This window comes from Engraulis encrasicolus, chromosome 8 (assembly GCF_034702125.1).
Source record: "Engraulis encrasicolus isolate BLACKSEA-1 chromosome 8, IST_EnEncr_1.0, whole genome shotgun sequence".
In the NCBI taxonomy this organism is placed as follows: Eukaryota; Metazoa; Chordata; class Actinopteri; order Clupeiformes; family Engraulidae; genus Engraulis; species Engraulis encrasicolus.
This window is the reverse complement of record NC_085864.1, coordinates 53,246,752-53,261,751: the sequence shown is the minus strand read 5'-3', so window position 1 is coordinate 53,261,751 and position 15,000 is coordinate 53,246,752. Positions and strand designations below refer to the sequence as shown.

General features: G+C 44.5%; 1 protein-coding gene and 1 long non-coding RNA gene across 2 annotated transcripts in view; one reads left to right on the top strand and one right to left on the bottom strand.

The window, feature by feature from the left end:
* Positions 1 to 15,000, bottom strand: part of npas1 (neuronal PAS domain protein 1) — a 59,945-nt gene that overhangs the window by 11,017 nt on the left and 33,928 nt on the right. Inside the window, exon 7 of the mRNA XM_063204710.1 lies at positions 4,262 to 4,461. Within this exon, the coding sequence (XP_063060780.1) occupies positions 4,262 to 4,461 (200 nt within the window). The remainder of the gene's footprint in view (positions 1 to 4,261; positions 4,462 to 15,000) is intronic.
* On the top strand, positions 9,109 to 13,965 carry LOC134453780 (uncharacterized). The gene is made up of 7 exons (XR_010035756.1): positions 9,109 to 9,739; positions 11,080 to 11,149; positions 11,346 to 11,450; positions 11,900 to 11,978; positions 12,079 to 12,188; positions 12,421 to 12,525; positions 13,124 to 13,965. It is a non-coding gene; the product is annotated as an uncharacterized LOC134453780 (long non-coding RNA).

The window sequence follows — 15,000 nt, the reverse complement described above, 5'->3', positions numbered from 1 at the left end:
TCGAGTCACTGCCTCCCGTTTCGAATTCAGCCGTTGTCACAGTTGGGGACCAGGCAGGAACCATGTGATACACACCTGACCTGCATATAGACTATGATACACACATGTTGTCACAGTAGGGGACCAGGCAGGAAACATGTGATACACACCTGACTATGATACACACCTGCTGTCACAGTAGGGGACCTGCACATAGACTATGGTACACACCTGCTGTCACAGTAGGTCACCAGGCAGGAAACATCTGATACACACCTGACTAAAATACACACCTGACTATAATACACACCTGACTATGGTACACACCTGACTATAATACACACCTGACTATGGTACACACCTGACTATGGTACACACATGTTGTCACAGTAGGTCACCAGGCAGGAAACATATGATACCTGACTATGATACACACCTGTTGTCACAGTAGGGGACCAGGCAGGAAACATGTGACACACACCTGATTATGATACACACCTGTTGTCACAGTAGGTGACCAGACAGGAAACATATGACACACACCTGACTATGGTACACACATGTTGTCACAGTAGGGGACCAGGCAGCAAACACCTGATTACACACCTGACTATGAAACACACCTGACTATGATACACACCTTTTGTCACAGGGACCTGCACATAGACTATGGTACACACCTGTTGTGACAGTAGGGGACCAGGCAGGAAACATATGATACCTGACTATGGTACACACCTGTTGTCACAGTAGGGGACCTGTTGGTAAGCGCAGGGGTGAGTAATACCCCAGGTAAGCGCAGGGGTGAGTTTCTCAAAAGGGAAGTTGTTAGCCTGTTAGCAACTTCGGTAGTTGCCAATGGGAAAATGCATTGAAAGCAACGAAGTAGCTAATGTAGTAAGCAACATTGGTTTCGAGAAATTCACCCCAGGTTTGTTCTCACAGTAGGGGACCTGCGGGTAAGTAAGCTGTAAGCTATGGTACAAATGTCCCTCAGTAAACAACCAGGTGCTCACCCGTTCTGGCAGTGAGTGAGCAGGTACTGTAAGATGGTCAGCAGTGGTGCTCACCTGTTCTCCCATTAGGTAACTGACCAGTAGAAAAGCTACGATGTAATATTTACCTGTAATGATCCAGGTAAGCTAAGCTACACACCTGATCTTGCAGTAGGTGACCAGGGTGCGTTTCTCGAAGGCATAGATTTTAGGTAGTTAGCAACTTGCGTAGTTGCCGATGGGAAATTGCCCTGCAACCAACCAGTGGTGGTTCTAGACCAAAATTACCAGGGGGGGCACAGAGGGGCCAACATGTTTTGAGGGTGGGGCATCTTATTCCTCTACCTTAACTTTTGCAAAATATCTGTCTTTGTCTAAACCCAGTGTTGCCTTTAACACCTTCAAAAACACCTGCTTCAGCATCTGAAGCACTTAAAAAGTATGAAATTCATTGTATTAAAAACTGAAAAGATATATCATTGGCTGCTCGGCACAGTGGCCATAGGGGGGGGGGGGTGTGTGGGCAGGTCACCTGTAGGTGTAATTGACCAGGGTGTTGTGTTGACCAGGGAAGCTATGCTACACACCTGATATTGCAATAGGTGACCTGTAATTCACCTGTGTGTTGTGTTTTCCAGGTAAGCTATGCTACACACCTGTTGGCCAGGTAAGATATGCTACACACCTGTTGACCGTGTAAGCTATGCTACACACCTGTTGACCAGGTAAGCTATGCTACACACCTGTTGACCGTGTAAGCTATGCTACACACCTGTTGACCAGGTAAGCTATGCTACACACCTGTTGACCAGGTAAGCTGTGCTACACATCTGTTGGCCAGGTAAGCTATGCTACACACCTGTTGACCACGTAAGCTATGCTACACGCCTGTGTTGTGTTGACAAGGTAAGCTATGCTACACACCTATTGACCAGGTTCATGTTGACCAAGTAAGCTATGTAAGCTATGTAAGCTGTGCTACACACCTGTTGACCACGTAAGCTATGCTACACACCTGTTGACCGTGTAAGCTATGCTACACACCTGTTGACCACGTAAGCTATGCTACACACCTGTTGACCACGTAAGCTATGCTACACACCTGTGTTGTGTTGACAAGGTAAGCTATGCTACACACCTATTGACCAGGTTCATGTTGACCAAGTAAGATATGTAAGCTATGTAAGCTGTGCTACACACCTGTTGACCATGTAAGCTATGCTCCACACCTGTTGACAAGGTAAGCTATGCTACACACCTATTGACCAGGTTCATGTTGACCAAGTAAGATATGTAAGCTATGTAAGCTGTGCTACACACCTGTTGACCAGGTAAGCTATGCTCCACACCTGTTGACCAGGGAAGCTATGCTACACACCTATTGACCAGGTTCATGTTGACCAAGTAAGATATGTAAGCTACAGTGAGTCCAATATGTATTTGATCCCTTGCTGATTTTGCCGGTTTGCCCACTAATAAAGACATGATCGGTCTATAAATTTATGATAATATGTATTCAAACATGGAGAGACAGAATATCAAAAAGAAATTCCAGAAAATAACTTAAAATAATATATTTTAATTTATTTGTATTTAATTTAGGCCAATAAGTATTTGACCCCTCTAGCTAAAGAGGATAAAGTGCTTTGTGGCAAAGCCCTAGTTGTCTAGCACTGAGGTTAGATGCTTCTTTTAGTTAATGACAATGTTTGTGCATATAGTAGAAAATATTTTTTGCCCATTTTTCTTTGCACATTATCTCTAAAACATTAATAGTTTGTGGCTGTAGCTTGGCAAATGGGAGGTTCAGTTCTCTCCATATAGAATTACTATAGGGTTAATATTTGGAGACTGTCTAGGCCACTTCACGACTTTAATATGCTTCTTATTGAGCCACTCCTTTGTTGCTGTATGTTGTGTATTATTGTCATGTTGGGAGATCCAAAAATGGCCCACCCTTCAGTGTAGTGGTGGAGGGAAGGACGTTTGCACTCAGGATTGCACATTACATGTCTCCCTCCATCCATTCATTGACGATGTGAAGTTGTCCTGTGCCTTGGCCAGACAAACACCCTCAAACCATAATGATACCACTTTCATGCATGATGGTGAGGAGGGTGTTCTTGGGATCAGTACAGCAGTACTCTTTCTCAAAACACATTGAATTGTGATGATGCCAAACAGCTTGATTTTGGTTTCATGTGACTACAGCACCTCCTTATCATTTCTAAACCAGTCTGATGTCTGTTGGCAAACCACAAGTGGGACTGTGCAGGTTCCTTCTGAAGTAGAGGTACCATGTGTGCACTACAGGATTTTAAACCTCTGTGGCATTAAGTGCTACCAGTAGTTTTATCAGTGATTTTGGTCCCAGTAGCTTTGATATCATTGCCTAGTTCATCCCGTACAGCTCTAGGGTGATTTCTTTCTGTTCTCATGATTATCAAATCCCTACAAAAGGTCAAATCTTGTATAGAACCCCTGACAGGCTGATGGATAGTCATTATGTATTCCTCACATTTTGGAAGAAATGCATCAACAGCTGGGTCATTAATACCCAGTCTCTTTCTTGTGGCTTTGCAGTCCATTTAATTTTTGTTCAGGTCTAAAATCGTGTCCCTGATATCATTTGACCACTCTTTGGTCTTTCCCATGCTGGTGAGGTTGGAGTGTGACTGATTCACTCATACTATGGACTGATTCTGCTGATTCAATGTGTCTTTTATGCATGTTAGTATGTACAGGTGTATTTAATTCAGATGACAAGTTGATCGGAAGTGCCCATCTGGTCTGTGGGCCCGGAACTGTAATCAGTTGGCAGGGGATCAAATACTTATTTTGCTCGATGAAATGGAAATAAATTAATATATATTCTCTTCAGTTAATTTCTGGATTTTCTTTTTGATATTCTGTCTCTCCATATTAGAATACATATTATCATAACATTTATTGACTGATCATGTCTTTTTTAGTAGGCAAACCAACAAAATCAGCAAGGGATCAAATACATATTGGACTCACTGTATGTAAGCTGTGCTACACACCTGTTGACCATGTAAGCTATGCTACACACCTGTGTTGTGTTGACAAGGTAAGCTATGCTACACACCTATTGAACAGGTTCATGTCGACCAAGTAAGATATGTAAGCTATGTAAGCTGTGCTACACACCTGTTGACCATGTAAGCTATGCTACACACCTGTTGACCGTGTAAGCTATGTGACACACCTGTTTTCCAGGTAAGCTATGCTACACACCTGTTGGCCAGGTAAGATATGCTACACACCTGTTTTCGCAGTAGGTGACCTGCAGGTCCATGTTGACGCGGAACACGAACATGTGGCTCTCCATGCGCACCTCGTTGAGGGTGGAGGGCGGGAGCGTGTGGGCCAGGACCACCAACCCCATTGGCCGCTGCAGTGAGCGATGGGCGGAGCTGGGCACCAGCGCCGGGCGACAGCGAATCCGGCCGGTCACGTGGATCACCTGACAGGAAGTGGAAGGGAGGTAGAATGAGGACAGGCATCACACAATAGGACTGTGTTCCAATATGCGACCTTGCCTCCTCCACTTGTGATTGTCTCCTCGTACCAGGAAGTAATATGTCATGATGACATCACTGACAACAGCATTATATTTCAATATCTTGCAAAAGCTCAATTGTAGATTCTTTTTCTCATTTGCAATTGGGATGGTGAATGAAAAACAGTCCCTCAGAAGTTGTTGTGGCTAGGCTGACAGCTGGGAAACTTTATCGCTTTCTCCACGGAGGAGGGGCCAGGAGGTGGGACGAGGAGACAAGCACAAGTGGAGGAGGCAAGGTCGCATATTGTAACTCTCACAATAGGCCGGCTGTATGCAGAGCAGGACCGCTGGTAAGGTTTTGGAGGCCCAAAGCATAACTAGTCAGGAGGCCCCCTCTCATAATTGAAAAATGATAATATTAACAATCTATCAACTAATAAATATCTGTTTTGTAATGTAATTCAATATTTTTTTCAATATTGGAGGCATAGTGGTTGGTGCCCTGAGCAGTGGTTGGTGCCCTAAGCACTCTGCGTGCTTATATCTAGCAGAGACACACAAACAGGAGTATTGACCTCAATATGAGTTCTTCAAAGATATACACTTCAGTAGCTGTCAATGTGTGTGTATGTGTGTGTGTGTGTGTGTGTGTGTTTCTGAGTGTTGGATCTTGTATCCGGATGACTTCATGTGTGTGTGTGTGTGTGTGTGTGTGTGTGTGTTTGTGTGTGTGTGTGTGTGTGTGTGTGTGTGTGTATGTGTGTGTGTGTGTGTGTGTGTGTGTGTGTGTGTGTGTGTGTGTGTGTGTGTGTGTGTGTGTGTGTGAAAACTTTCACTTTGGAACCTGGAATGTGCGAACCCTCACAGACAACAAAGCCAGTGAACGGCCTGAAAGACGAACAGCCATCATCTCCCGGGAACTAAAAAGATTCCAAATTGACATCGCAGCTCTCTCTGAAACCCGCCTGGCTGATGAAGGACAGCTGAAGGAGGAAAAAGGGGGATATACTTTCTTCTGGAAAGGAAAACCTGCCGAAGAGCCGCGAATCCACGGTGTGGGCTTCGCCATTAAGAACAACCTCGTCAACCAGCTCCACGAACTTCCTGTAGGCATCAGCGAACGCCTAATGACCTTACGCCTGATGCTTTCTAACAGTCAGATGGCCACTGTTATTAGCGCTTATGCTCCAACACTTGATGCGCAGCAGGATGTAAAGGAAGCCTTTTATGCTGACCTGGACACAATTCTATCCAAAGTCCCCAAGGAAGACAAACTAATCCTTCTTGGAGACTTTAATGCCAGAGTCGGGCAAAACCATGATCTATGGAGAGGCACACTGGGGAGAGAAGGGACTGGAAACACTAATTCCAATGGCTTAATGCTGTTAACTAAGTGCTCAGAATATGACCTGGTCATCACCAACACTCTTTTTCGTCAAAAGAAAAAGTTCAAAACATCTTGGATGCATCCCCGCTCGAAATGCTGGCATCTCATCGACTATATCATTGTCCGCTCCCAGGACCGTAGAGATGTACTCATCACAAAAGCAATGACTGGTGCAGATGAATGCTGGACTGACCATCGCCTCATTCGCTCAACCATGTCTATCCGTTTAATGCGGAAAATGAGGCACCAAAAAGGACAACCTCGACGGCGGTTCAACGTCGAGCGACTGGGAGAAACAGCATATCAGCAACAGCTGCAGGCAGCCATGAGTGCAGACTTGCCTGACCAGTACCCAGAGGATATTGAAAAACATTGGGATACTCTCTCTTCCACCATCATTAACTCCTGCAAAACCATCCTTGGCCACAAGATGAGAAAGCATCAAGACTGGAATGATGAGAATGACACAGAAATCCAGCACCTTATCAACATCAAGCGGAAAACTTTCACAACATGGCAAAATGACATCAACTGCAATGTTAAAAGAGAAGCCCATGCTAAAGCGAAAGCAGATGTTCAATCAAGGGTCAGGGTACTCAAGAACCAATGGTGGACACAAAAGGCCCTGGAAATCCAACAGCTTGCTGACACTGGGGACACCAGAGGCTTTTTTGAAGCCACAAGAGCTGTATATGGACCCAGCCATCGTTGCCTGACCCCCCTTCGCTCTAAGGATGGACTCTATCTGATGAAGGATAAAGAGGCTATAACGCACAGGTGGAAGGAGCACTATGAAGAGCTTCTGAATAGGGACACTACCCCTGACTTTGAGGCACTGGACCAACTTCCTCAACTGCCCATCTTTGAAAGTATGGCAGAACCACCCAGTTTGAATGAGGTACGGGATGCCTTCAGGAAGATGAAGAACAACAAGTCTCCTGGGGCTGATGGTATACCAGCTGAGGTTCTGAAAGAAGGTGGGCCTGTCCTTCTTGAACACATCCACACCCTGCTTGTCAAAATATGGAAAAAAGAGGAAATACCAGCACAATTGAGGGATGCCCTAGTGATCTCCCTTTTCAAGAAGGGTGACAAGACTGAATGCGGTAACTATCGAGGCATTTCCCTCCTCTCCACGGTAGGGAAGGCTTTAGCCAGGGTGTTGGCCAATAGACTCGCCCCCCTGTCAGAAAACACTCTTCCTGAGTCACAAAGCGGATTCCGTCCAAACAGAAGCACCATGGACATGATCTTTGTAGCTCGCCAGCTGCAGGAGAAGTGCAGAGAACAAAATCAACCTCTATACATGGCCTTCATAGACCTCACCAAAGCCTTCGATTCTGTTAACCGCCAAGCCTTATGGCAGGTCCTGGCAAAAATTGGCTGCCCTGATAAATTCATTCGAGTTTTGAGGCTGCTACATGACAATATGTCTGCCACTGTACTGACTGGCTTTGGAGATGAAACCGAACCATTCCGAGTTGACACAGGAGTTAAACAGGGATGTGTTATTGCACCATCACTGTTCTCCATTTTCATTGCCAGCATCCTCCATCTTACAGGGAATCAGCTGCCACAGGGAGTCAAAATTGTGTACAGGGCTGAGGAACTTCTGAACATCAACCGATTCAGGGCCAAAGGTCAAACCACCACCGTACCCATCACAGAGCTGCAGTATGCAGACGACAATGCCATTGTAGCCCTCTCAGAAGATGACCTACAGTGCAGCTTGACTGCTTTTGCTAAAGCCTACAAACAGCTTGGTCTGGCCATAAACATCAAGAAGACTCAAATCCTCTTCCAGCCATTACCGGACTGCATCACTCCCCCAAACATCTATATTGAAAATACCAAATTGGAAAATGTAGACCACTTCCCATATCTTGGCAGCCTTCTATCATCTAAAGCCACCATTGATGATGAGATACACCACCGCCTTAGTTGCACCAGCGCAGCATACTCGCGACTTAAGAAAAGGGTGTTTGAAAACCGTGATCTTCAGTCAAAGACTAAAATCCTGGTCTACAAAGCGATACTGCTCCCCACTCTCCTTTATGGGTCAGAAACCTGGACCACATATAGTAGACACCTGAAATCACTGGAAGCCTTCCATCAAAGACATCTACGGAGAATCCTCAGGATAACCTGGGAGGACTATCGAACAAATACCAGTGTCCTGGAGGAGGCTGGCATCCCTACCATCACAGCCATCATTGCACAACACCAACTTAGATGGACTGGCCATGTCATTCGAATGCAAGACTCTCGACTACCCAAACAAGTCCTGTACTCACAGCTTCTCCAAGGGAAACGTGCCCCAGGAGGTCAAAAGAAAAGGTACAAAGACAACATCAAGGACAACATCAGGAAGTGCCATATACCCCTTAACACCTGGGAGACTACAGTGAGGAACAGACCTGCCTGGAGAAAAGTGGTTAGAGAGGGGGCTGCACAATACAACAGGGATCTCCACAGTGCTGCAGAGCAGAAACGCAAACGGAAGAAAGAGATCACCTCCACCAACAAAGTTCCACCAAAACCCATAACTACCCCTGCCCACCCATGCCCACATTGCCCCAAAGTATGTGGGTCCACACTGCATGAAAAGAGGAATTTGCGGATGAGTTTTGCACCTTAAATTGCCTCATACCTCAAGCCACAGCATTTGCGGCTCCCCCATGCCCCCCTCCCATCCCTTTCTTAGAAGAGCCTTTAATATGTAAATACCAGTGATCAGGTCGGGAGCTGCCCCAGTCAATTTCAAGTGGGGTGGGGTGGGGTGAGGTCAGGTGGGTGGGAGGGAGTGGGTGGTCGGCAGGCCTGTTTCTAGGATTTTGGGGTCCCTAGGCAACGGGATTGTTGGGGGCCCTAGGGCATTTTTTGGCCTTTTACTAAAATGTGTGTGTGTGTGTGTCTGTGTGTGTGTAGGCTATGTTTTTTCACGCTGCCCAGTGGTGTTTTTCAGAATCACTAACCATTAAACCAGGGGTAGGGAACCTATGTCTCGAGGGCCCTTGAGGCCGTTTTATCCGGCCCCTGATATCATTATAATGTTTTGCAACTTCACAGGAATCTTAGAAATTACATTTCCAATGCAATTAAGTTAGCCTATATTCAGGGGACCTAGAAAAGGTGGGGACTGTTTTAAAGGTGTCTACCTTTAAAGATGTCTATATGTCTATATAGGCCTAAAGGTGTCTATATAGGCCTAAATTTTTATGGGGAAATCCTGATTTGTGTTCATAGTACGGCCCCCGGAGGATTTTATGACCATGGTAGGAATTTGAAGTGGCCCCTCGAATGAAAAAGGTTCCCCACCCCTGCATTAAACCTTTCTACTAGCCACAGCTTTGCTGTCAGTACATTTTATTATGATACTATAAGCTCAGAAATTAAGTTGATCAAACAATTCGATCTGTGCTATAAACATTTAAATGAACCTACAGAATAGGCTATCAAAATAGAATCATCTGAATGATCTTTCTTGGACATACATTTTGAAGTGACCCTTCGAATTAAAAAGGTTCCTCAGCTGCTTTTGAGGAAAAACATCAATGTGCTTGGCCACTCTGGTTTTTAAATGGTATTCTGAACTAAAGCAAGGATTGTTCAAGTTAGTTGAAAATAGACCGTCTCTGGTTAAATTAGTTCTACACCAAGCCTTTAGGTGGCAGTAAAACGAATTGGCACAATGCGAATTCCACACACAAGCCACAAAGAAGCCATCAGCCGCGGTCAACAGCACCTTCCTGATTGAACAGAACCACGCGTTGTCTGTGTGGTTTACAAGTTTCTTGGCGATATGGGGGGAAAGTTCCTCACATACCAACGGAAAATGGGCTTCATATACATGTAAGTACATTTTACTCAACTGTGGTTTAAAGTTTCAGTACTCAAGAGCGATTGAATAGCTCCTCTGAACACAGATCCGCCATTGCTAAGTTATGGCACAGCCGCTTTACATAGCTGGTAGCTCAAGTCCCCTCAATGTGACTACACTAGTTGCTGCTGTACGCTAGTAAATTCTGATGACTTGCGAGCATCGTAATGACAAAATGCTGTGGTGAAACAGTGAATATGTTAACTATACTTGTTGATGGTAAATTGTTTGACATTGCTCGTTCTCAGTTGCCTTTCCCCTGCCTAAAGGGTAAGGGGATTGATACTCCCAACTGAGTTCGCTCCCGGACGTGCGGTCCCAGGTGTTTCTATCACTCCCGGACGTGCGGTCCCACCCGATTATATTTCACGTATTATCATATACTGCCACATACAAGCAATTTAGGGTTAGGGTTAGGGTTAGGTTTAGGTTTAGGGTTAGGGTTAAGGTTAGGGTTAGGGTTAAGGTTAGGGTTAGAAACAAAAAACTAACATCAACAAGATAACTGGCTCCGTCATATGGCGGTGGTACCGATAGTCTGGCTAGTGGGAGCGAGATGAAATGGGAGCGTCCTGAGATGGGAGCGTCAATCTGGGAATCTGCATAAAGATAGACAAAGGCTACCGTTAGCATGCTATTGCGTTAGCTCATCAACTAGATGCTGGGCACTGCTCATTTTTCACGTCTGCCCGGTATTTCGCTGATGAACTAACGCTTAGACGCCTTGCCAATGTATTTTACAGCGGCAAAATGCATCTAGGCGACGTTGGAAAGACTGGTGTGCCGTCTGGGTATGTTGGTTTTCAGTGCTGGGCAGTAGCGAAGCGACTAGTTTAATTACATTCTCTAGTAGCTTGGTCGTAGCGTCACTACTATGTATCGAGTAGCTAACATCCCTTGCCCTTTCACCAAACCGACCGATTCTTCCTTGTTGCGTTCTATATTATGAAAGCTAACCGTGAGTAGTTCTGGCGGCAGCTCTCAGTAACGCGAGCCCAATGTATCAGCGCGAGCTCAATGTCGACCAGAGTGGTCAAGTTGAGCACGCCACCCCGAAATCAATGTGAAATACCCTGCCATTTGCAACAGTAGGCAACCTGTCCTTTAAAAGTATGGGTCCTCAAAACAGCACTTGTTGCACAAATAAGTGTAGATGGCCTCTTCAAGAAATTGAAATTATTATGGTCACTTTTTCTTATTGTTTCACGTGGAGGTCTACTGACCTTGTCTAAATAATGTAGGCTAGTTTATGTCCATGTATTATATTAGGACCCAAGGTTAATGGGTTATTCTATTTACCATGTTTTCACAGGCTGCTGTCTCATAATATGGCGAAGACGAGTCACCTGAAGGCCTAACTCGCCATAGAAGACTGAAAGAATGTAAGATTAACTTCTTTGTGACCAATATGACTTGCTCATTGATACATTTGCTATGTCAATATGAGATGCATGGCAAAGTATTTAATTTATTTGTCTCGCTTCTAGGAGCTGTAGAAACAACAGGGTGTTCTTTTTCAGGGTATTCTTTTTTATAGAACTGGACAGGTCATTTATTCGTTCCCCTTGTTTTTTGAAGTGTCCTGCAGGATGCTGTGTCCTGCAATCCTGTGTGCTGTGCTACAGACGCGTGTGGAGGTCAACCCAAAATGGGCACAGTCTCACCACAGAAGAGTGAAAGAGGGTAAGCTTAACCTATAGCCTACGTCAGGGTCGGGGAACGTTTCTCATTCGAAGGGCCGCTTCAAATTCATCCGAGGGGCCGTAAAAGTCCTCCAAGGGCCGTACTATGAACACAAACCAGGATTTTCCCTTTCACTTAAGGCCTATATTGAAGGCAGCCACATTTAAACAAATGCCACCTTCTTCAGGTTCCCTGAATATAACTTAATTGTATTGCAAATGTATTTTCTAAGATTCCTTTACAAAATATGTCATATTTCATGTGAAGCTGAATAGCATTAAAATTATATCGGGGGGCCAGATAAAACTACCTCAAGGGTCGCAAACGGCCCTAGAGACATAGGTTCCCCACCCCTGGCCTACATTGTCAATATGACTTGTGCTACTTTATAGATAAGTAATCAATGCTGTGCATTGCTATGTTTTGATTTATTTTCTTACATCCTACAGATCCTGGCAGGGAGACGGTAGTGTCCTGCAGAATGGTGATGGGCCAATCTTACAAGAGACCACAGAAAACTGATATAGTGTAAGATTATCCCTGTTGGGCTCAATAGGTCTTGCTTATTGACATATTTGCTATGTCAATATGAGGTGCATGACAAAGTATTTATTTGTCTCGCTTCTAGGAACTATAGAAACAACAGTGCCTGCTGCAGTATAACGAGGACACCCTGAGCAGAGAGCTCCAATAGACCCAGGTCCAGTGTCTTGGCAGGGTGAAATGGCACTGATATGGGTATGTACTAATGTCAGTTAAAATGAATGAATTAATTAATTCTCATATCTGAATAATGTGAACACTGGATTAACCACACACACACACACACACACACACACACACCCTAGGCCTAGATGATTTGGACCCAAGGTTACCTTTACCACAGCTCTGGCACATCAATTTTCATTTGTTTAATAACTGGTCAGGTAATTTATTCATTCCCCTTGTTTTTTGTGTGTTTTTTTTGTAGTGTCCTGCAGGATGCTGTGTCCTGCAATCCTGTGTGCTGTGCTACAGACGCGTGTGGAGGTCAACCCAAAATGGGCACAGTCTCACCACAGAAGAGTGAAAGAGGGTAAGCTTAACCTATAGCCTACGTCAGTGGTGGGGAACCTTTCTCATTCGAAGGGCCAATTCAAATTCACCCGAGGGGCCGTAAAAGTTCTCCAAGGGCCGTACTATGAACACAAACCAGGATTTTCCCCTTCACTTTAGACCTATATTGAAGGCAGCCACATTTAAACAAACACCACCTTCTTCAGCTTCCCTGAATATAACTTAATTGTATTGCAAATGTATTTTCTAAGGTTCCTTTACAAAATATGTCATATTTTATGTGAAGCTGAATAACATTAAAATTATATCGGGGGCCAGACAAAACGGCTTCAAGGGTCGCAAACGGCCCTCAAGACATAGGTTCCCCACCCCTGGCCTACATTGGCAATATGACTTGTGCTACTTTATAGATAAGTTCTCAATGCTGTGCATTGCTATGTTTTGATTTATTTTCTTACATCCTACATATCCTGGCAGGGAGACATAGTGCATGAGACCATAGAAGACTGAAATAGGAGATTATCCCTGTTGGGCTCAATATGACTTGCTTATTGATATATTTGCTATGTCAATATGAGGTGCATGGTGAAGTATTAATTTATTTGTTGTTTCTACAGCTCCCAGAAGTGAGACTGAATGCCTGTTGCAGTATGACGAGGACGCAGTGACCAGAGACCTTCAGTAGACCCTGCTGGCATGATTGGCGTCTGAAGAATATGAAATCAACAGCAATGTTTATAATGTTGTACATACCTGTATAGTCTGTATTAAAAGGCAGTACCTGTAGTATTTTTCCTCTTACTTTCATATTTACTATGAATTGACAACTTTTACTAAAATCCATTTTTGTATGTGCCCTGACTAAAACTATCCTTAAACCTAACCTGTCAGAGATGTAACAACAACCTGCTCTTAGCAATGTGGCAGCAGTCTACTTGGATGCAGCGGGGAACATAGAACCCTTTTTTGAAAAAGCATTGTATGTTTCTGAGTTTTATGAATTGTGCCCTTCCCAAACATCATGCATAGGCTAAGCGTATCTATGACACGCTGATTTGAACTCACTATCGCGTGTGTCCAATACGCATTTTCAAGTTAAGTCGTGCTCCACAACGCCCTGTGACAGGTTAGGTTTAGGGATGGTTTTGGTTTAGGCACAATTTAGGTAGAAATTCGCCTAATCTCGCTGTTCTTGGCAAAAGTAAAGCAGCAGAAACATTACTTCACTGACAGGTTAGGTTTAGGGGTGGTTTTGGTTAGGGCACAGCAAAACATATTTGCGTTTAGTAACAGAAATGCGCTGTGACAAAACAAAATCGCCGACACGGCGGGAAAACCGCAAACCTCGTCACTAGTCAAAAGTGCATGAAAGCGCTTTACCGTTGCGTTGAGGAGCACGCTTTGAATTCAAAATGCGTCGCACCATGCACTAGCGTGCGATACGTACGCTAAAGCATGATGACGGCCTGCCCAAATTTAACCTGTCGGTAATAAATGTTTCCTAGTTGTACATTTGTGACCCGAGTGCTGTGTACATCACTGCATATAGAGTATATTGTTTGCACGGTATGTGTGTAGTTGCATGGTTCTTGTCAAAGTGTGTGTACATTGTTTGGTGTGATATTAAAAGCGTTTTTTAAACAATCATTTTCATTTCATTCATTTTCATTTTATCAATAAATTCACATCATGCATGCTAAAGCCCCATCACAGTGCAGCCTATAATGATGTGAATATAATGATGTGAATATACAAAGTAAAATCAACCTAGGTATATTAGTAATAATAATTTTTGCATAATTATACGGACCTACTGTATACGGTCTGCATAAATTAATCCAACGTGACCAATAGAAGGTCGTAGCTGCTAACCAATAGCGCAGCTCTTTTACTTTGAGTCACGTGTCTTTTTCGTCCAATAAGAGCAAGGCTAGTCCGCGTTCCGGGCTGGCTGTCATTGCCTTTCATGTGGTAATCGTTGGGCCATTAACACCCTGCTGTGAGACCTCTCCGCGGCTCGCGATTCGCTTCCGGGCGATTTAGGTGTCATCAAAATTGATAGTTTTGATTCTCTCAAGCGCTCAAAATCAGACGAAAGTTAGGCAAGTCCGTGGACGATTAGGGACGAGTTCATTGTCACAAATCCCCCTTTTCGTGCTGTGCAGGATTGGCCTCTTCGCCCATCTGAAGACCCACAAGGACCAAGAAGGAGGACAGACATACTCGACCACGAGTGTCCGCCGATGATGGTGTGTGTGTGTGTGTGTGTGTGTGTGTGTTACCTTGTATCCGGATGACTTGACATGTAGGCCCCTCTTGGTGAGAGTGGACTTCATATGTGTGTATGTGTGTGTGTGTGTGTGTGTGTGTGTGTGTGTGTGTGTGTGTGTGTGTGTGTGTGTGTGTGTGTGTGTGTGTGTGTGTGTGTGTTACCTTGTATCTGGATGACTTGACGTGTAAGCCCCTCTTGGTGAGAGTGGACTTCATATGTGTG